At 50.7% G+C, this 20,945-nt stretch overlaps 1 protein-coding gene across 2 annotated transcripts; it reads left to right on the top strand.

The window, feature by feature from the left end:
* Window positions 1-1,182: 1,182 nt before the first annotated feature.
* LOC134948222 (transforming protein RhoA-like) lies at window positions 1,183-6,947 on the top strand. 2 transcript variants are annotated; one of them, XM_063936073.1, is made up of 5 exons: window positions 1,183-1,300; window positions 3,291-3,448; window positions 3,536-3,656; window positions 4,720-4,850; window positions 5,784-6,947. In XM_063936073.1, the coding sequence occupies exons 2-5, from the start codon at window positions 3,293-3,295 to the stop codon at window positions 5,955-5,957; spliced, it is 582 nt and encodes a 193-aa protein (XP_063792143.1). In that variant the 5' UTR covers window positions 1,183-1,300; window positions 3,291-3,292; the 3' UTR covers window positions 5,958-6,947. The 2 variants fall into 2 exon arrangements, with proteins under 2 accessions (XP_063792143.1, XP_063792144.1); XM_063936074.1 differs by lacking the exon at window positions 1,183-1,300 and adding an exon at window positions 1,375-1,452.
* Window positions 6,948-20,945: the final 13,998 nt, after the last annotated feature.

Genomic DNA, 20,945 nt, shown 5'->3' with positions numbered 1-20,945 from the left:
TGGTAATACCAGATGAACGCCGGCCGCCGGCAATGAAGCGGGAGTGCGCATCAGCGCTCATCACTGGGGCATACACACTGGGAGGTTTTGAGCTGAAAGCAGCTCAAAACACCAAAACGGAGCTATTTTCAGCTCAAAATCGCCCAGTGTGTATGGACCTTAAGGAAGTTCAACATCCCACAGAAGCTTCTGCTCCTCTTCTACTCTGCGATTGTGGAGTCGGTATTGTGCTCCTCGATACAGGTATGGTATGGCTCCGCCAGCACGAGGGACAGATGCAGGCTCCAAAAGGTGGTAAGAACCGCAGAGAAGATCATCGGGCCGACCTTCCCTCAGTCCAGGACCTGTACCTGTCCAGAGCTAAAAAGTGTGCAACGCAGATAGTAAAGGACCAGCTACACCCCGGCCACAGCATGCTTAACTTGCTTCCTTCAGGTAACGTTACAGGGCCGTCCCCGCCGGGTCCACCAGAAGCCTCAAAAGTTTCTTCCCCAAGCGGTCCGCCTGCTGAACTCATGAACATTGACTAGACGTACATGTAACTCACTTGTGTCCTTACGGTATACCTATCTGTATGACTTCACTTGCCCCACCCCCACCCGCTCTGATACTGGAAGCGATGATCTGCATGGCAGCTAGACTATATTACATACGCGCAAACTCTTGTGATGGTTATTCCATAGAATGGTTTTGATGCGATGGTTCGTTACCACTGTAAGAGTAGATGGTGGGAGCCCGTCCACTATTCCATGACAGCTTTCTATGTCCATACTTACAGTGCAACCAATCAGCGGCAAGCTTTTATCAGCTGTTCACAGGTTACACAATGTAAGCCGGTGTCTGATTGGTTGCTGCAGTTCAGTGTTAGTAAATAAGTCCCCAACATCTAGCAGGACCCAATTCAGTGAGTGGAACCACAACTGTCTCCACTCTCCACCCTGCGTAAGCTCCCAGCCCAGGTTAGGGTTGCCCGCGTTGCTCCACCTAGCACTGATCACATAGACGGGTTTCATATTCCCCATATGGTCACGTTTCCGGAGTATCATGTGACCGGCGCGGCCACTGAGCGTCACCAACGAGCTGCTGCGGTGATTGGCTGGGCTCTCAGGACTGTGATTGGATCTTTTGAAACGTCAATCATATCTTTTTCCTGACGGTTATAAACTCCCCGGGTCCTGTCCGCTATTGGCTGTCCGGGCTGTCAGTTATGGGCGGCGTTCGCTGCCATTGGCGGAGAAGGCGGGGTGGTTGACAAGTCACAGCTGGTCGGACGGGTGGAAGCAGCGGGACAGGGCGGACGGTAGGTGCCCTCTCCTCGGACATATAGCCTGGGCGCCGTCTCAGTCCCCTCAGGGGGGTGTAGTCACTGCTGTGCGTACCCGTCAGACGGATTCCTCAGTGAGGAGGCGGGAGCGCGCGTTTAGGGTGTTTCCCGCCCATGGGTCGTATGACGTAAGACCGGGATGCGTGACGTCATGGAAGCACGGTGCATGGCTACCTCTGGGTGTGAGAGGACCCGCATAGGGAAGCGTGTTGTGTCTGGGGGGGTTACACTGTGAAGGTGACGTCACGGGTAGGCCTGACGTCATGGTCTGTGTGGGTGGGGCTATAAAGCCGGTGTCGTATTGGGACAAATAAAGAGGAGATAGGGGTGGAGTGCTTTCCAGGTCCTGATCAGAGCGTGTATACTTGTGGTAGTGATGTCACTGATTCACTGATCTCATCACTGTGATGTCATTAGTGGGTTACAGGAGACACTATGAGGAGATGTGACCTCATCACTGTGATGTCATTAGTGGGTTACTGGAGACACTGACACTGGGGAGATGTGTCCTCATCACTGTGATGTCATTAGTGGGTTACAGGAGACACTATGAGGAGATGTGACCTCATCACTGTGATGTCATTAGTGGGTTACTGGAGACACTAAGGGGAGGTGTGACCTCATCACTGTGATGTCATTAGTGGGTTACTGGAGACAGTGACACAGGGGAGGTGTGACCTCATCACTGTGATGGCATTAGCGGGTTACCGGAGACACGAATGGATGTGTGACCTCATCACTGTGATGTCATTAGTGGGTTACAGGAGACACTGACACAGGGGAGGTGTGACCTCATCACTGTGATGGCATTAGTGGGTTCCCGGAGACACTATGGGGCATATTTATAACAGCCCGCTTCTCGGGTGCAGATGGCTCGTGATGAATTTGCCTCAGTCTGCACTGCAATAATTGAATACGTCAGGGATGTATCAATCATTGCATGCAAGGACAGAGCTTGTGAGAAGGCTCTGTCCCTGCGATGCCTCTCTGCACACTTTTCACTGTATTTTTCAGGAAAATTACAGTGAGTGTCTCCCAATTTCCCTTTAGTACATTTAGGTGATAGTAAAATAATGTGAAACGGGTGTGAAAACGGAAAACTCCCTTTATCACATTAAGGGAGGCCGATCCCGGGATTTAGGCCCAAAATCTGGCCTGATTGAGGGATCAGCGTTGAGCGTCCTCAGGACGCTCAGGCACTGCCCGGCTCCCCCGCGCAGCGTGACGTTCGGTCACAGGTCACGCTGCCGAGTGAGATACTGATGTTTCCCACCCTCCTGCCCCCGTTATATGGTGAGTTATGTGAGGGGGGCAGACACGTAGGGAAAAGCCTCCCTACTTACATTATTTTAGTAAAATTAATGTTGCTAAATATACCCATAAGAGAGGTATAGCATCATCACTGTGATGTCATTAGTGGGTTACAGGAGACACACTGGGGAGGTGTGACCTCATCACTGTGATGTCATTAGTGGGTTACAGGAGACCCTAAGGGAGGTATACTATTACCCGCGTTGAAGCATCGGGAGGGGAAAAAAAAGGAGTTTTTCCCGATATTTCACGGATATTTTTTTATGGGGATCCAATAAGATATCCTGTAAAAAAATAAAAAATACATTTTTGTTTAAAAACACAAAGGTTCAGTGAAACTTATGCGTTTTCACTGCCGAGGACCTGAAAAACCTTAACGGGGATTTTGTTTCGCCTGCCTGAGTAATCAGAATAAAGCTAAACAAAGGATATTCACAACTTCCTGTAGCCTCGTCCTCCGTGTGTGGCAGGCACTCTGTGTCATTATGGCAGGCACGGACTGTTGCACTGCACACACATTTTGCATGTTGATTACAAGTGACATCACAGGTTTTGGTGGGGATCTGGTCATACACGGAGTTGTTGCGTCACTCCCTCACATGTCTACCAGCTGCCACCTGCCGCGTGTGACCGCTTCTGTCGCTCCTCTTCCCAGGAATGGCTGCCATACGTAAGAAGCTTGTGATCGTTGGGGACGGGGCCTGCGGGAAGACCTGCCTGCTCATCGTATTCAGCAAAGATCAGTTCCCTGAGGTCTACGTGCCCACCGTGTTTGAGAATTATGTGGCTGATATAGAGGTTGACACAAAGCAGGTAAGATGCGAGGTCGGCGTCTCCGCGGACTGAGCGCAGCACAAGGTCTGATAAAGCTCATCTTAACAAACTCCGGCTTTTCTGCAGGTTGAGCTGGCTCTGTGGGATACAGCTGGCCAGGAGGACTACGATCGTCTCCGACCACTGTCCTATCCCGATACTGATGTCATCCTCATGTGTTTCTCCATCGACAGCCCTGACAGTCTGGGTGAGTCCGTGAGTCTATGGGAAACGTTTCAGGCCTGCTGTTCTTGTCTACGTGTATTGTCTTCCCTGATGTTTTGCCCTTTAAAGCTAGTTTGTTTGCCCCAGTTTAGGGCATGTTCTCTAAGGCTAGGGCCACACATAGTGGCCAAGCAGGTCCCGCTGAACGGGACCCACTTGGCCGCTATGGGGTATATTCAATAAGAGTCGGGTCCATTCCGACATGCAGTTGTCGGAATGGACCCGACAACCCCTATACAAAAGAGCGGCCAAATCCGACTGTCGTATTTGGGCGCTCCCGGTGTCTTGTCCTGCCGCTGCTGACAGCAGCGGCGGGGGAAGCTGACAGCGGCTGCCGTGGGAGGGATGTCGGCGGCGGTGGGGGCAGCAGTGGGAGAGCAGCGGAGGAGGATGAGACGGAGAGGAGTTGGGGGGAGCAGTGGCTGCATCAGCGGAAGCTCACGGCTGCGTCCACCCGGCTCGAGCAAGCAGGACCTCGCTTGCTGGAGCCGGGTGGACGCTGCCGCTAGGTTCCTGCTCTACCCACTGCCCCCCCCCCCCCACACACACACACAAATCCGTCTCCTGCTCTCAGTTTACCTCATCTCAACCCGACTTGACAGCTTTGGCCCCGCTTCCGACAATGCACGCTGATCGGCGGCTGAATGAATAGGTCGGAAACCCCTTCCGAACGAAAACTGTCTGAATCTGCCGTCTTTCAGACAAGACGGCAGCTTCTGAGAGTTATTGAATATACCCCTATGTGTGGCTCCAGCCTTAATTGCCATGTTGTAATGGAGAGTTCCACATTTTGTTCAACTTTAAGTGGCCACAAGATAAAGATAATGAAAAACGCAGGAAGGAGGCAAAAAAAACTGGATTCAAGTAGCTGCGAGTTCTCTGCCCTAGTAAAAGGTGTTGGATGACCGTTTTAGTCCGACACAGTAAAGTTACACAAAGGTGGAGGCCCATTGTGTAATTGGCAGTGCCCTTTCTTTTCCCCCACTTACTTGTGTGCAACTCCTGATGTGACGTCTCATCTTGTCGTCTTTTCTCACCTCTTCCAGAAAACATCCCTGAGAAGTGGACTCCGGAGGTGAAACATTTCTGTCCCAATGTACCTATAATACTGGTGGGAAACAAGAAGGATCTGAGGAATGACGAGCACACCCGCCGGGAGTTGGCCAAAATGAAGCAGGTGCGTAACACAGAATATCTGTATGTGTGGAGTGATGTTGGGAGGGTGGCGGAGGTGCTTCTCTATTAGAAAGAAGGGAGTGATCAGGGCCTGGCCATTAGGAAGGCTGAGGTCGCAGAACTGGGCATAGGAAGGGGAAGAGAACTGCCTGGGCATCTGGAAAGTGAAGAGGATGGGCAGGGCTTGATCATGGGGACAGGAGCAGTTGAGGACAGGGTTTAAAAAAAAAAAAAAAAGGGTAGTGGTCCGGGACCTGGAAATTAGTGTGGAAGGGCCTTGGAGTTAGGAAGGAGTGGTTGAGGCCTGGACATCAGGAGGGAGAAATTAGCAGGTAGGCTCTTGGCATTAGGAAGGGAAAGGGAGCGGTGGGGACTTGGCATTGTGAGTGGGAAGGCCTGGACATTAGGGGGGAAGGTGCCTGGTCATTAGCAGATATGAAGGTAGTGGCCAGAGACTTGGGTATTTGGATGGAAATGGGGCAGTTGGGCCTGGGCATTAATAGGGGTGAATGGATTGATCGAGGCTTGAACATTAAGAGGAACTCAAGGCCTGGACAGTAGAAGGCATGAGTGAGAAGGGAAGAACATGAGAATTAGGAGGGATGTGGAGGGGCCTGTTGGAGAGGGAACATTTGCGAGCTGGACATTAGGAAGGGGAAGGTAGCGGTAAGGATATAGACATTAGGGTAGGCAGGATGAGCTTGACCGTTAGCAGATGTGAATGGAATAGAAAGGGAGTGATCAGGCCTTAGGAGGCGGACGGCTCGGGGCCTGGACACATTAGTAAGGGAAAGGGGGTAGTCGGTCGGCCTTTTCCATAGGTGGGAGAAAGGGAGTGGTCAGGGCAGTAGGTAGGGTGAAAGGCGCATTTAATGTTGTAACATAAGGAAAGGAGTTTGGAGTTTTTTGTGCCTGATGTTGCTTTTCCGCACAGGAGCCAGTGAAGCCAGAAGAAGGGCGAGATATGGCTAATAGGATCAGTGCTTTTGGTTACCTGGAGTGTTCTGCTAAAACAAAGGACGGTGTGCGGGAAGTGTTCGAGATGGCGACAAGAGCTGCTCTGCAGGCCAAGCGGGGTCGCAAGAAGAACACGTGTGATTTGCTCTAAGGCTCATCCGAATTGCAAATGGAAACAGCCTCCCCCCCTTCCCCCCCACCGCCCCCTTTCCTCACGCACTCCGCCTGCTCCCCTCTCTGCCCATGCGGCTCCAACTCTGTTCTACACCTCAGGCTGAGGAGGGGGTCCTGTGATGAAGCCGCACACCACTCCTTCTATGTCAGCCACACTGCCTTACTGGGAGGGAGACGGGGGGGAGGCAATCCCACCCTCTGCAGGTCCCCTCCACCTGGGATATGGTCCTCGCCGTGTCCTGCGGGTCCTATTGATGGGGACTTGCGCAGTGCCATGTTTGTCGGGACATTTTCAAGAAAGGGTTGGGCTCCAGTGCCATGTTTTCTAGGACTTTTGAAGGAGTTGGGCAGGCGGTGCCATGTTCTGTTCGACCTCTCCAGGAATCCGTGCTGGTTCTGCGTTGCAGAGCGGCAGAATTTGTTTTTTTTTGTATTCTGCTTCACAAAAACTGATCTTCCCTTTCTATACATATATATGTGTCTCAGATGTTTTGTACATGAGCAAGCTGGGCTAAATCCACAGCGCAGAGATGGGCGGCCTACAGCTCTCCAGCATACCGTTGCTGGGACTTCTAGTTCCTCCGTATCTGGTGTGCAGCAGGCATACCCCTTTCTGTCCTAGAGAGGAACGCTGGCTTGACTAGCTCCTCGGTGCGGGCCTCGAGCTTCTGATGTCAGGGTGGGATTTAGCCCCAGGAAAAGGAAGCCGATTGCAGAAGAGGCAAAGGTGACGACATCCTTCTCTCTGTCTCTGTGCCATATCATATCGCCCCCCCCCCCCCCCCCCCATCCTCTGTGTCTGCGAGGTTTGGGCCCAGAAGTCGCTTTTTCTGTGTGTTTTTAAAGCTGTCTAATTTTATTCCTCTTTTCATGTTGATAACGTCTTTTTTTCCAAAAAGATTTACTGAATATACACTGTTCTCAGCAAGCAGAATTTCACAATAAAACTGTAGTCATGTTTTAGAAACCTGCCTCCTGCTTTCATAGTCATGGGGTTTATATAGCAAAAATGGACCCTGTACTGAGAAGTATAAGGATATCCAATGTCTGCGATGGGTTCTATGGTCATACAAAGATATGTGACCCCCTGGCTTCTTTCTGTTATACTTTTTAAATGCATTTCTCTAACGTCCTAGTGGATGCTGGGGACTCCGTCAGGACCATGGGGATTAGCGGCTCCGCAGGAGACAGGGCACAAAAATAAAGCTTTAGGATCAGGTGGTGTGCACTGGCTCCTCCCCCTATGACCCTCCTCCAAGCCTCAGTTAGGTTTTTGTGCCCGTCCGAGCAGGGTGCAATCTAGGTGGCTCTCCTAAAGAGCTGCTTAGAAAAAGTTTTTAGGTTTTTTATTTTCAGTGAGTCCTGCTGGCAACAGGCTCACTGCATCGAGGGACTTAGGGGAGAGAAGTGAACTCACCTGCGTGCAGGATGGATTGGCTTCTTAGGCTACTGGACACCATTAGCTCCAGAGGGAGTCGGAACACAGGTCTCACCCTGGGGTTCGTCCCGGAGCCGCGCCGCCGACCCCCCTTGCAGATGCCGAAGATGGAAGAGGTCCAGAAGCAGGCGGCAGAAGACTTTTCAGTCTTCCTAAGGTAGCGCACAGCACTGCAGCTGTGCGCCATTGTTGTCAGCACACTTCACACAGCGGTCACGGAGGGTGCAGGGCGCTGGGGGGGCGCCCTGGGCAGCAATGTATAATACCTTTTTATGGCTAAAAATACATCACATATAGCCCTTGAGGCTATATGGATGTATTTAACCCCTGCCAGATCTCACAAACTCCGGAGAAGAGCCCGCCGAAATAGGGGGCGGGGCTTATTCTCCTCAGCACACAGCGCCATTTTCCTGCTCAGCTCCGCTGTGAGGAAGGCTCCCAGGACTCTCCCCTGCACTGCACTACAGAAACAGGGTAAAACAGAGAGGGGGGGCACTTTTTTTGGCGATATTACTATATTTAAGCTGCTATAAGGATACAACACTTATATAGGGTTGTTCCCATATATATTATAGCGCTTGGGTGTGTGCTGGCAAACTCTCCCTCTGTCTCCCCAAAGGGCTAGTGGGGTCCTGTCTTCAATAGAGCATTCCCTGTGTGTCGGTACGTGTGTGTCGACATGTATGAGGACGATGTTGGTGTGGAGGCAGAGCATTTGCCGGTAATGGTGATGTCACCCCCTAGGGAGTCGACACCGGAATGGATGGCTTTGTTTATGGAATTACGTGATAATGTCAGCACATTACAAAAATCAGTTGACGACATGAGACGGCCGTCAAACCAGTTAGTACCTGCCCAGGCGTCTCAGACACCGTCAGGGGCTATAAAACGCCCTTTACCTCAGTCGGTCGATACAGACCCAGACACGGACACTGAATCTAGTGTCGACGGTGAAGAAACAAACGTATTTTCCAGTAGGGCCACACGTTATATGATCACGGCAATGAAGGAGGCTTTGCATATCTCTGATACTACAAGTACCACAAAAAAGGGTATTATGTGGGGGGTGAAAAAACTACCTGTAGTTTTTCCTGAATCAGAGGAATTGAATGATGTATGTGATGAAGCGTGGGTTAACCCAGATAGAAAAGGGCTAATTTCAAAAAAGTTATTGGCTTTATACCCTTTCCCGCCAGAGGTTAGGGCGCGCTGGGAAACACCCCCTAAGGTGGATAAGGCGCTCACACGCTTATCAAAACAAGTGGCGTTACCGTCTCCTGATACGGCCGCCCTCAAGGATCCAGCTGATAGGAGGCTGGAAACTACCCTAAAAAGTATATACACACATACTGGTGTTATATTGCGACCAGCCATTGCCTCAGCCTGGATGTGCAGTGCTGGGGTGGTCTGGTCGGATTCCCTGACTGAAAATATTGATACCCTGGATAGGGACAGTATTTTACAGACCTTAGAGCAATTAAAGGATGCTTTTCTTTATATGCGAGATGCTCGGAGGGATATTTGCACTCTGGCATCGAGAGTAAGTGCGATGTCCATATCTGCCAGAAGAAGTTTATGGACACGGATTCCAAACGGCATATGGAAGTATTGCCGTATAAAGGGGAGGAATTATTTGGCGTCGGTCTATCGGATCTGGTGGCCACGGCAACGGCCGGGAAATCCACCTTTTTACCTCAGACCCCCTCCCAACAGAAAAAGACACCGTCTTTTCAGCCGCAGTCCTTTCGGTCCTATAAGAACAAGCGGGCAAAAGGACAGTCATATCTGCCCCGAGGCAGAGGAAAGGGTAAGAGAGGGCAGCAAGTAGCTCCTTCCCAGGAACAGAAGCCCTCCGCGGGTTCTGCAAAGCCCTCAGCATGACGCTGGGGCTTTACAAGCGGACTCGGGAACGGTGGGGGGTCGACTCAAGAATTTCAGCGCGCAGTGGGCTTGCTCACAGGTGGACCCCTGGATCCTGCAGGTAGTATCTCAGGGTTACAGGTTGGAATTCGAGAAGTCTCCCCCTCGCCGGTTCCTAAAGTCTGCTTTGCCAACGTCTCCCTCAGACAGGGCGACGGTATTGGAAGCCATTCACAAGCTGTTTTCTCAGCAGGTGATAGTCAAGGTACCCCTCCTACAACAGGGAAAGGGGTATTACTCCACGCTATTTGTGGTACCGAAGCCGGACGGCTCGGTAAGACCTATTCTAAATCTGAAATCTTTGAACCTGTACATACAAAAATTCAGTTTCAAGATGGAATCACTCAGAGCAGTGATAGCGAATCTGGAAGAAGGGGACTTTATGGTGTCCCTGGACATAAAAGATGCTTACCTGCATGTCCCAATTTGCCCTTCACATCAAGGGTACCTCAGGTTCGTGGTGCAAAACTGTCATTATCAGTTTCAGACGCTGCCGTTTGGATTGTCCACGGCACCTCGGGTCTTTACCAAGGTAATGGCCGAAATGATGATTCTTCTGCGAAGAAGAGGCGTATTAATTATCCCTTACTTGGACGATCTCCTGATAAGGGCAAGGTCTAGAGAACAGCTGGAGGACGGAGTAGCACTAACCCAAGTAGTGCTGCAACAACACGGGTGGATTCTGAATTTTCCAAAATCTCAGTTGACCCCGACAACACGTCTGCTGTTCCTGGGAATGATTCTGGACACGGTTCAGAAAAAGGTGTTTCTTCCGGAGGAGAAAGCCAAGGAGTTATCCGAACTTGTCAGGAACCTCCTAAAACCAGGAAAAGTGTCTGTGCATCAATGCACAAGAGTCCTGGGAAAGATGGTGGCTTCTTACGAAGCAATCCCATTCGGCAGATTCCACGCACGAACTTTTCAGTGGGATCTGCTGGACAAATGGTCCGGATCACATCTGCAGATGCATCAGCGGATAACCTTATCGCCACGGACAAGGGTGTCTCTTCTGTGGTGGTTGCAGAGTGCTCATCTGTTAGAAGGCCGCAGATTCGGCATACAGGACTGGGTCCTGGTGACCACGGATGCCAGTCTGAGAGGCTGGGGAGCGGTCACACAGGGAAGAAACTTCCAGGGAGTATGGTCAAGCCTGGAGATGTCTCTTCACATAAATATACTGGAGCTAAGAGCGATTTACAATGCTCTAAGCCTGGCAAAACCCCTGCTTCAGGGTCAGCCGGTGTTGATCCAGTCGGACAACATCACGGCAGTCGCCCACGTAAACAGACAGGGCGGCACAAGAAGCAGGAGAGCAATGGCAGAAGCTGCAAGGATTCTTCGCTGGGCAGAAGATCATGTGATAGCACTGCCAGCAGTGTTCATTCCGGGAGTGGACAACTGGGAAGCAGACTTCCTCAGCAGACACGATCTACACCCGGGAGAGTGGGGACTTCATCCAGAAGTCTTCCACATGATTGTGAACCGTTGGGAAAAACCAAAGGTGGATATGATGGCGTCTCGCCTCAACAAAAAACTGGACAGGTATTGCGCCAGGTCAAGAGACCCTCAGGCAATAGCTGTGGACGCTCTGGTAACACCGTGGGTGTTCCAGTCAGTGTATGTGTTTCCTCCTCTGCCTCTCATACCCAAAGTACTGAGAATTATACGGCAAAGGGGAGTAAGAACGATACTCGTGGCTCCGGATTGGCCAAGAAGAACTTGGTACCCGGAACTTCAGGAGATGCTCACGGAAAATCCGTGGCCTCTACCTCTAAGACGGGACCTGATTCAGCAGGGACCGTGTCTATTCCAAGACTTACCGCGGTTGCGTTTGACGGCGTGGCGGTTGAACGCCGAATTCTAAGGGAAAAAGGCATTCCGGAAGAGGTCATTCCTACACTGGTTAAAGCCAGGAAGGAGGTGACTGCACAACATTATCACCGCATTTGGAGAAAATATGTTGCGTGGTGTGAGGCCAGGAAGGCCCCCACGGAGGAATTTCAATTGGGTCGATTCCTACATTTCCTGCAAACAGGATTGTCTATGGGCCTCAAGTTGGGGTCCATTAAGGTTCAAATTTCGGCCCTGTCGATTTTCTTCCAGAAAGAATTGGCTTCAGTTCCTGAAGTCCAGACTTTTGTAAAAGGAGTACTACATATACAGCCCCCGGTTGTGCCCCCAGTGGCTCCGTGGGACCTTAATGTAGTTTTGGATTTTCTCAAATCCCATTGGTTTGAGCCACTCAAATCGGCGGATTTGAAATATCTTACATGGAAAGTAACCATGCTACTGGCCCTGGCTTCAGCCAGGAGAGTGTCAGAATTGGCGGCTTTATCGTATAAAAGCCCATATCTGATTTTCCATTCGGACAGGGCAGAACTACCGACGCGTCCTCATTTTCTGCCTAAGGTGGTGTCAGCGTTTCACCTGAACCAGCCTATTGTGGTGCCTGCGGCTACTAGCGATTTGGAGGATTCCAAGTTGCTGGACGTTGTCAGGGCATTGAAAATATATATTTCAAGGACGGCTGGAGTCAGAAAATCTGACTCGCTGTTTATACTGTATGCACCCAACAAGCTGGGTGCTCCTGCTTCTAAGCAGACGATTGCTCGTTGGATTTGTAGCACAATTCAACTTGCACATTCTGTGGCAGGCCTGCCACAGCCTAAATCTATCAAGGCCCATTCCACAAGGAAGGTGGGCTCATCCTGGGCGGCTGCCCGAGGGGTCTCGGCATTACAACTCTGCCGAGCAGCTACGTGGTCGGGGGAGAACACGTTTGTAAAATTCTACCAATTTGATACCCTGGCTAAAGAGGACCTGGAGTTCTCTCATTCGGTGCTGCAGAGTCATCCGCACTCTCCCGCCCGTTTGGGAGCTTTGGTATAATCCCCATGGTCCTGACGGAGTCCCCAGCATCCACTAGGACGTCAGAGAAAATAAGATTTTACTTACCGATAAATCTATTTCTCGTAGTCCGTAGTGGATGCTGGGCGCCCATCCCAAGTGCGGATTGTCTGCAATACTTGTACATAGTTATTGTTACAAAAAAATCGGGTTGTTATTGTTGTGAGCCGTCTGTTCAGAGGCTCCTACGTTTGTCATACTGTTAACTGGGTTCAGATCACAAGTTGTACGGTGTGATTGGTGTGGCTGGTATGAGTCTTACCCGGGATTCAAAATCCTTCCTTATTGTGTACGCTCGTCCGGGCACAGTATCCTAACTGAGGCTTGGAGGAGGGTCATAGGGGGAGGAGCCAGTGCACACCACCTGATCCTAAAGCTTTATTTTTGTGCCCTGTCTCCTGCGGAGCCGCTAATCCCCATGGTCCTGACGGAGTCCCCAGCATCCACTACGGACTACGAGAAATAGATTTATCGGTAAGTAAAATCTTATTTGCAGTAGGATCAGAAATCTATGGCATCTCGCAACATAGCTGGGTGGTTATGATAGTGCTTGTACTGCTCTGGATGCAGGGTAGATGGAGGGGTATTATAGTGCTCTGGATGCAGGGTAGATGGGGGGTATTATAGCGCTCTGGATGCAGTGTAGATGGAGGGTATTATAGTGCTCTGGATGCAGGGTAGATGGGGGGTATTATAGTGCTCTGGATGCAGGGTAGATGGGGGGTATTATAGTGCTCTGGATGCAGGGTAGATGGAGGGTATTATAGCGGTCTGGATGCAGGGTAGATGGAGGGTATTATAGTGCTCTGGATGCAGGGTAGGTGGAGGGGTATTATAGTGGTCTGGATGCAGGGTAGGTGGAGGGGTATTATAGTGGTCTGGATGCAGGGTAGATGGAGGGGTATTATAGTGGTCTGGATGCAGGGTGATGGCGGGTATTATAGCGCTCTGGATGCAGGTTAGATGGTGGGGGGTATTCTAGTGCTCTGGATGCAGTGTAGATGGAGGGTATTATAGTGCTCTGGATCCAGGGTAGATGGGGTATTATAGCGCTCTGGATGCTGGGTAGATGGCGGGTATTATAGCGCTCTGGATGCTGGGTAGATGGCGGGTATTATAGCGCTCTTGATGCAGGGTAGATGGAGGGTATTCTAGCGCTCTGGATGCAGGGTAGATGGGCAGGCATTATAGCGCTCTGGATGCAGGGTGGATGGGGGGGGGGTATTATAGCGCTCTGGATGCAGGGTAGATGGAGGGTATTATAGCGCTCTTGATGCAGGGTAGATGGAGGGGTATTATAGCACTCTTGATGCAGGGTAGATGGAGGGGTATTATAGCGCTCTGGATGCAGGGAAGATGGGGTATTCTAACGCTTTGGATGCAGGGTAGATGGGGGGATATTATAGCGCTCTGGATGCAGGGTAGATGGCGGGTATTCTAACGCTCTGGATGCAGGGTAGATGGTGGGGGGGTATTATAGCGCTATGGATGCAGGGTAGATGGGGTATTATAACGCTCTGGATGCAGGGTAGATGTGGGGCTATTAAAGCACTCTGGATGCTGGGTAGATATGGGGGTATTAATGCGCTTTGGATGCTGGGTAGATGGAGGGTATTATAGTGCTCTGGATGCAGGGTAGGTGGAGGGGTATTATAGTGCTCTGGATGCAGGGTAGGTGGAGGGGTATTATAGTGGTCTGGATGCAGGGTAGGTGGAGGGGTATTATAGTGGTCTGGATGCAGGGTAGGTGGAGGGGTATTATAGTGGTCTGGATGCAGTGTAGATGGAGAGTATTATAGCGGTCTGGATGCAGGGTAGGTGGAGGGGTATTATAGTGGTCTGGATGCAGTGTAGGTGGAGGGGTATTATAGTGGTCTGGATGCAGTGTAGGTGGAGGGGTATTATAGTGGTCTGGATGCAGGGTAGATGGAGGGGTATTATAGTGATCTGGATGCAGGGTGGATGGCGGGTATTATAGCGCTCTGGATGCAGGGTAGATGGTGGGGGGTATTACAGGTTGAGTATCCCTTATCCAAAATTCCACATTTTTGGGTTCCCTACTGAGATAGTGACTTTATATATTATATATTATCTGTACATATAGATATATAATATAAGATACACCTATATGTGTCATTATCTCAGCAGGGGAACAAAAAATGTGTAATTTTGGATAAAGGATACTCAACCTGTATAGCGCTCTTGATGCAGGGTAGATGGAGGGTATTATAGCGCTCTGGATGCAGGGTAGATGGCGGGTATTATAGCGCTCTGGATGCAGGGTAGATGGGGTATTATAACGCTCTGGATGCAGGGTAGGTGGAGGGGTGTTATAGTGCTCTGGATGCAGTGTAGATGGAGGGTATTATAGTGCTCTGGATCCAGGGTAGATTGGGTATTATAGCGCTCTGGATGCTGGGTAGATGGCGGGTATTATAGCGCTCTGGATGCTGGGTAGATGGCGGGTATTATGGTGCTCTTGATGCAGGGTAGATGGAGGGGTATTATAGCGCTCTGGATGCAGGGTGGATGGGGGGGTATTATAGCGCTCTGGATGCAGTGTAGATGGAGGGTATTATAGCGCTCTTGATGCAGGGTAGATGGAGGGGTATTATAGCACTATTGATGCAGGGTAGATGGAGGGGTATTATAGCGCTCTGGATGCAGGGAAGATGGGGTATTCTAACGCTCTGGATGCAGGGTAGATGGGGGGATATTATAGCGCTCTGGATGCAGGGTAGATGGCGGGTATTCTAACGCTCTGGATGCAGGGTAGATGGTGGGGGGTATTATAGCGCTATGGATGCAGGGTAGATGGAGTATTATAACGCTCTGGATGCAGGGTAGATGTGGGGCTATTAAAGCACTCTGGATGCTGGGTAGATGTGGGGGTATTATAGCGCTCCAGATGCTGGGTAGATGGGGGGTATTATAGCGCTCTGGATGCAGGGTAGATGGGGGGTATTATAGCGCTCTGGATGCAGGGTAGATGGGGGAGGTAGTATAGCGCTCTGGATGCAGGGTGGATGGGGGGGTATTATAGCGCTCTAGATGCAGTGTAGATGGAGGGTATTCTAGCGCTCTGGATGCAGGGTAGATGGGCAGGCATTATAGCGCTCTGGATGCATGGTGGATGGGGGGGTATTATAGTGCTCTGGATGCAGTGTAGATGGAGGGTATTATAGCGCTCTTGATGCAGGGTAGATGGAGGGGTATTATAGCACTCTTGATGCAGGGTAGATGGAGAGGTATTATAGCGCTCTGGATGCAGGGAAGATGGGGTATTCTAACGCTCTGGATGCAGGGTAGATGGGGGGATATTATAGCGCTCTGGATGCAGGGTAGATGGAGTATTATAACGCTCTGGATGCAGGGTAGATGTGGGGCTATTAAAGCACTCTGGATGCTGGGTAGATGTGGGGGTATTATAGCGCTCTAGATGTTGGGTAGATGGGTATTATAGCGCTCTGGATGCAGGGTAGGTGGAGGGGTATTATAGCGCTCTGGATGCAGGGTGGATGGGGGGTATTATAGCGCTCTGGATGCAGTGTAGATGGAGGGTATTATAGCACTCTGGATGCAGGGTGGATGGGGGGGGTATTATAGCGCTCTGGATGCAGTGTAGATGGAGGGTATTATAGCGCTCTGGATGCAGGGAAGATGGGTGGGCATTATAGCGCTCTGGATGCAGGGTGGATGGGGGGGGGTATTATAGCGCTCTGGATGCAGGGTAGATGGGCGGGTATTATAGTGCTCTGGATGCAGGGTAGATGGCGGGTATTATAGCGCTCTGGATGCAGGGTAGATGGGGGGTATTATAGCGCTCTGGATGCAGGGTAGATGGGCGTGTATTATAGTGCTCTGGATGCAGGGTAGATGGGGGGGTATTATAGCGCTCTGGATGCAGGGTGAATGGGGGGGTATTATAGCGCTCTGGATGCAGGGTAGATGACGGGTATTATAGCGCTCTGGATGCAGGGTGGATGGGGGGGGTATTATAGCGCTCTAGATGCAGTGTAGATGGAGGGTATTCTAGCGCTCTGGATGCAGGGTAGATGGGCAGGCATTATAGCGCTCTGGATGCATGGTGGATGGGGGGGTATTATAGTGCTCTGGATGCAGGTAGATGGGGTGGGTATTATAGCGCTCTGGATGCAGGGTGGATGGGGGGTATTATAGCGCTCTGGATGCAGTGTAGGTGGAGGGTATTATAGCACTCTGGATGCAGGGTGGATGGGGGGTATTATAGCGCTCTGGATGCAGTGTAGATGGAGGGTATTATAGCGCTCTGGATGCAGGGAAGATGGGTGGGCATTATAGCGCTCTGGATGCAGGGTGGATGGGGGGGTATTATAGCGCTCTGGATGCAGGGTAGATGGGCGGGTATTATAGTGCTCTGGATGCAGGGTAGATGGCGGGTATTATAGCGCTCTGGATGCAGGGTAGATGGGGGGTATTATAGCGCTCTGGATGCAGGGTAGATGGGCGTGTATTATAGTGCTCTGGATGCAGGGTAGATGGGGGGGTATTATAGCGCTCTGGATGCAGGGTGAATGGGGGGGTATTATAGTTCTCTGGATGCAGGGTAGATGACGGGTATTATAGCGCTCTGGATGCAGGGTAGATGGGGGGGGTATTATAGTGCTCTGGATGCAGTGTAGATGGCGGGTATTATATTGCTCTGGGTGCAGGGTAGATGGCGGGTATTATAGTTCTCTGGATGCAGGGTAGATGGCGGGTATTATAGTGCTCTGGATGCAGGGTAGATGGGAGGGTATTATAGTGCTCTGGATGCAGTGTAGATGGCGGGTATTATAGTGCTCTGGGTGCAGGGTAGATGGCGGGTATTATAGTGGTAGATGGGGGAGGGGTGTAGGATTGGTTAGGTTGCAGGATTATATTAGCAGTGGTAACTCCGCCTCATTAGGATAAAGGCTGTCATTTTATCAAGGCTTCCTGTTATGTTACCCGGTCACTTCCATGGACTCCAGTAACGCCGTGCTGCATAATGAGGGAAGGGAGTTATACAATGTCCAGCGTGTATTATATGAACGTATAAGGCTGTAAACTCAACCACAGAGTAGCGGCACCAGTGTACAGTGCCTGCTGTGTTTGGACACAAGTGTAAGAATCCTGGTATCATTGCTGATCATTTATTATACGTACTCCGCCAGGTGTCGCTATGCCGGACACGTTACCGAAGTTCAACTCTGGTATAATTGTCTGTATAGTTGGACTGAGAAAACTTAGTGTCTTTGTTAAGAGGAGTGATACTCAGATCTGTGGGGACAACAGTTGTCTAACCAGTGTTTCCCAACTCAAGCTCTAAGGGACCTCTAACAGTGCATGTTTCTCCTTCATCCACTAGGGGACACTGGAGAGCAGTTACAATGGGGAAATAGTAGGCAGTAACTGGGAGCTGACTCTTTAAAACTCTAACACTGTGACTAGCTCCTCCCCTACTATGTCCCCCCTTCAAGACAGTTTTTGTTTTGTACCCAAAGGAGCTGGTCTCTTCTTTCTTCATAGACTGGCAGCTCTGCCTCTGCCAGTCTGCACCGCGGGAGCTGCCGGTGGGGTGCCTTTAAGATGTATCTCGCTGGTGTATACTTTGCAAAACAAACATCTCAATACCGTAAAAATTTAAAGGTGGAGGTTTACCAGATTTTCATGAGGTATGTGCCTTTAAGATGTAAAGATGGGGAGACACCGGCTCCGGAACCTGTCTCCAAAGTCCGTCTGGTGAATCTCCCTCCAGGAATAGTGTAGGTCCGACGCGTTTCGGGATCTCTCCCTTCCTCAAGGCAGTATGATACACCAGCGAGATAGATCTTAAAGGCATCATACAAGGCTTTCATTATACCAATATCTGGTAAACCTCCATCTATTAACATTTGATCTTAATATTGCCTCTGTATGGTTTTATTGGCAATTTTTATTTTTGGATTGTATTAAAAATTGTTTTACTTGGAAAGTGCTACACCATATTTGGAATTATTTCTTTTCCCCCCACATATGGATTCCGTTTGTCTGGAGTATATGTTAAACCCTACGGCAGAGGAATTGTGAGGGAAGTACCAATTGCTTATTGTTATTTTGATCAGCGCACTTCATCTGGTCCAACTTTCTGTGTTCACATCATTACCCGTGGTATTGGGAATACCTTCTGACCAGTTTGTTTGCAGCTCATCCTGTCCAGATACTTGGGTCAGGGATCTCATAATTTGCGGTTACAAGCTCGATTTTCAAACCCGACCGCCTCAGCGTTTCTTCACCACGGGTTTACCAGTTTCCGACCACAGAAGAGTTGCCTTGCAGGCAGCGGTCCAGAAGCTTCTATCCGCAAAAGTACTAATCCCTGTTCCCTCTCATCATCGGAAACAGGGCTATTACTCAAGCCTGTTTCTCGTACGAAAGCCGGACGGCTCGTTCAGGCCAATCCTGAACTTGAAAGATCTCAATCCGTATTTGAGGGTATTCAAGTTCAAGATGGAGTCCGTCCAGTCTGTTATTGCGGGGTTGGAGCAAAACGAGTTTCTGGCGTCCTTGGACATCAAGGATGCATACTTACATGTTGCCATTTTGCCTCCTCATCAGGCTTTTCTCCGGTTCGCGATACAAGACGATCATTTCCAGTTCCAAGCCCTTCCGTTCGGTCTCTCTTCTGCTCCCAGTGTTCACAAAGGTCATGGCGGTCATGATGGCCCTACTTCGGAAGCAGGGTGTGACGATTGTCCCCTATCTGGACAATCTGCTAATAAAGGCACTCTCGGCAGACCTGTTACTTCAGAATATCCGTATAACGCAGGACCTTCTGATTCGGCACGGGTGGATCCTGAACTTCTCGAAGTCTCACTTATGACCCTCACAACGGTTGCTGTTTTTGGGGATGATTCTCAACACGGTCCGTCAGAAGGTTTTCCTTCCTCAGGACAAGATCCTGTCTCTTCAGATGTTGATGAGGTCTGTACTTCGACACCGTCGGGTGTCAGTGTATCTGTGCATTCGCCTTCTGCGAAAGATGGTAGCGGCGTTCAAAGCTCTTCCATACGGTCGCTTCCACTCTCAACCGTTCCAGCTGTGTCTTCTACATCAGTGGTCAGGATCTCATCTATTCCTTCATCAGCGGGTGACGCTGTTTCCAAAGGCACAGTCGTCGATTCTCTGGTGGCTCCAGTCGACGCATCTGTTGGAAGGAAGGCGGTTCGGCATTTGGGATTGGACTCTTCTCACCACAGATGCAAGTCTGTTAGGCTGGGGAGCAGTGACCCTCGAACATCGCTTTCAGGGGCGCTGGTCGATTCACGAATCCGCTCTCTCCATAAACATTCTCGAACTACGGGCGGTATACAACGCCCTACTTCAGGCACATCACCTGCTGTGCGGTCGAGCGGTCAGAGTTCAGTCCGACAACACCACAACGGTAGCGTACATCAACCGTCAGGGTGGCACTCGCAGCCGTGCGGCAATGAGGGAGGTCACCAACATCCTTCTCTGGGTGGAGGAGTATGCTCTGTCCTTCTCGTCGATATTCATTCCAGGAGTGGACAATTGGGAAGCTGATTATCTCAGCCGACAGGACATGCACCCGGGAGAGTGGTCACTCCATCCCCAGGTGTTTTGTCAGCTGGTCCGCCGGTGGGGAAAACCACAGATCGACCTTATGGCGTCCCGCCTGAACCATCAACTGCCTCAGTATTACTCTCGAACGAGGGACGCGGTGGCAGCGGGCGTGGATGCCCTCACGGCTCCTTGGAATTTTTGGTTCGTTTACCTCTTTCCTCCTTTCCCGTTGTTGCCTCGGGTTCTGCAACGCATCAAAAGAGAAGACGCTCTGGTCCTCCTGGTGGCTCCAGATTGGCCGCGCAGGGCTTGGTACTCCACCCTACACCTATTGTCAGTAGCCAAGCTTTGGTCCCTGCCACTACGGGACGATCTGGGTTCTTTTCTTTATCCAGACTTACGCAGGCTACATTTGACGGTGTGGCTGTTGAGAAGGCCATCTTTGGAGAAGAAGGGGATTCCTCGTACGGTTATACCTACTATGCTTCAGGCTAGAAAGTCAGTCACATCGTCTCACTACTACCGCATTTGGAAGGCCTATGTGGCCTGGTGTGAACGTCGAGAGTTTTCTCCTTTAGTTTTTCGCTTAGCCCAACTCAGTTTTTTGCAGGCGGGTTTCTCGGCCGGCTTAAGACTGGGTTCACTAAAGGTGCAGGTCTCTGCTCTTTCGGCTTTCTTCCAGAAAAAGTTAGCCTAGCTGCCGGAAGTTCAGAATTTCTTTCAGAGGGTTCTTACAATACAGCCTCCCTTTCGCCCTCCGACAGCACCATGGGACCTCAGTCTGGTCCTCTCTTTTCTGCAGTCTTCATTGTTTGAGTCTCTGGAGTCGGTAGAGATGAAATATCTCACCTGGAAGGTGGTCCGTCTGCTGGCTCTGGCTTCGGCCAGACGGGTGTCGGAACTTGGGGCTCTGTCTCTGTCGACCTCCTTACCTGGTGTTTCATGCAGATAGGGCATGAAACACCAGGTACTGTACTCGCATGTCTCTTCTACCTAAGGTGGTGTCCGATTTTCACATCAATCAGCCACTTGTGGTTCCGGCCCTCTCGGTGGACTCTCCGGATTCGAGATCGTTGGATGTTGTCAGGGCGCTGAAGATGTATGTGAATAGTACTTCGGCTATTCGGAAGTCGGGCT

The sequence above is a fragment of the Pseudophryne corroboree genome, chromosome 8 (assembly GCF_028390025.1).
Source record: "Pseudophryne corroboree isolate aPseCor3 chromosome 8, aPseCor3.hap2, whole genome shotgun sequence".
NCBI classification, from domain to species: Eukaryota; Metazoa; Chordata; class Amphibia; order Anura; family Myobatrachidae; genus Pseudophryne; species Pseudophryne corroboree.
The sequence above is the reverse complement of the archived record's forward strand: the minus strand, read 5'-3'. Positions and strand labels throughout refer to the sequence as shown.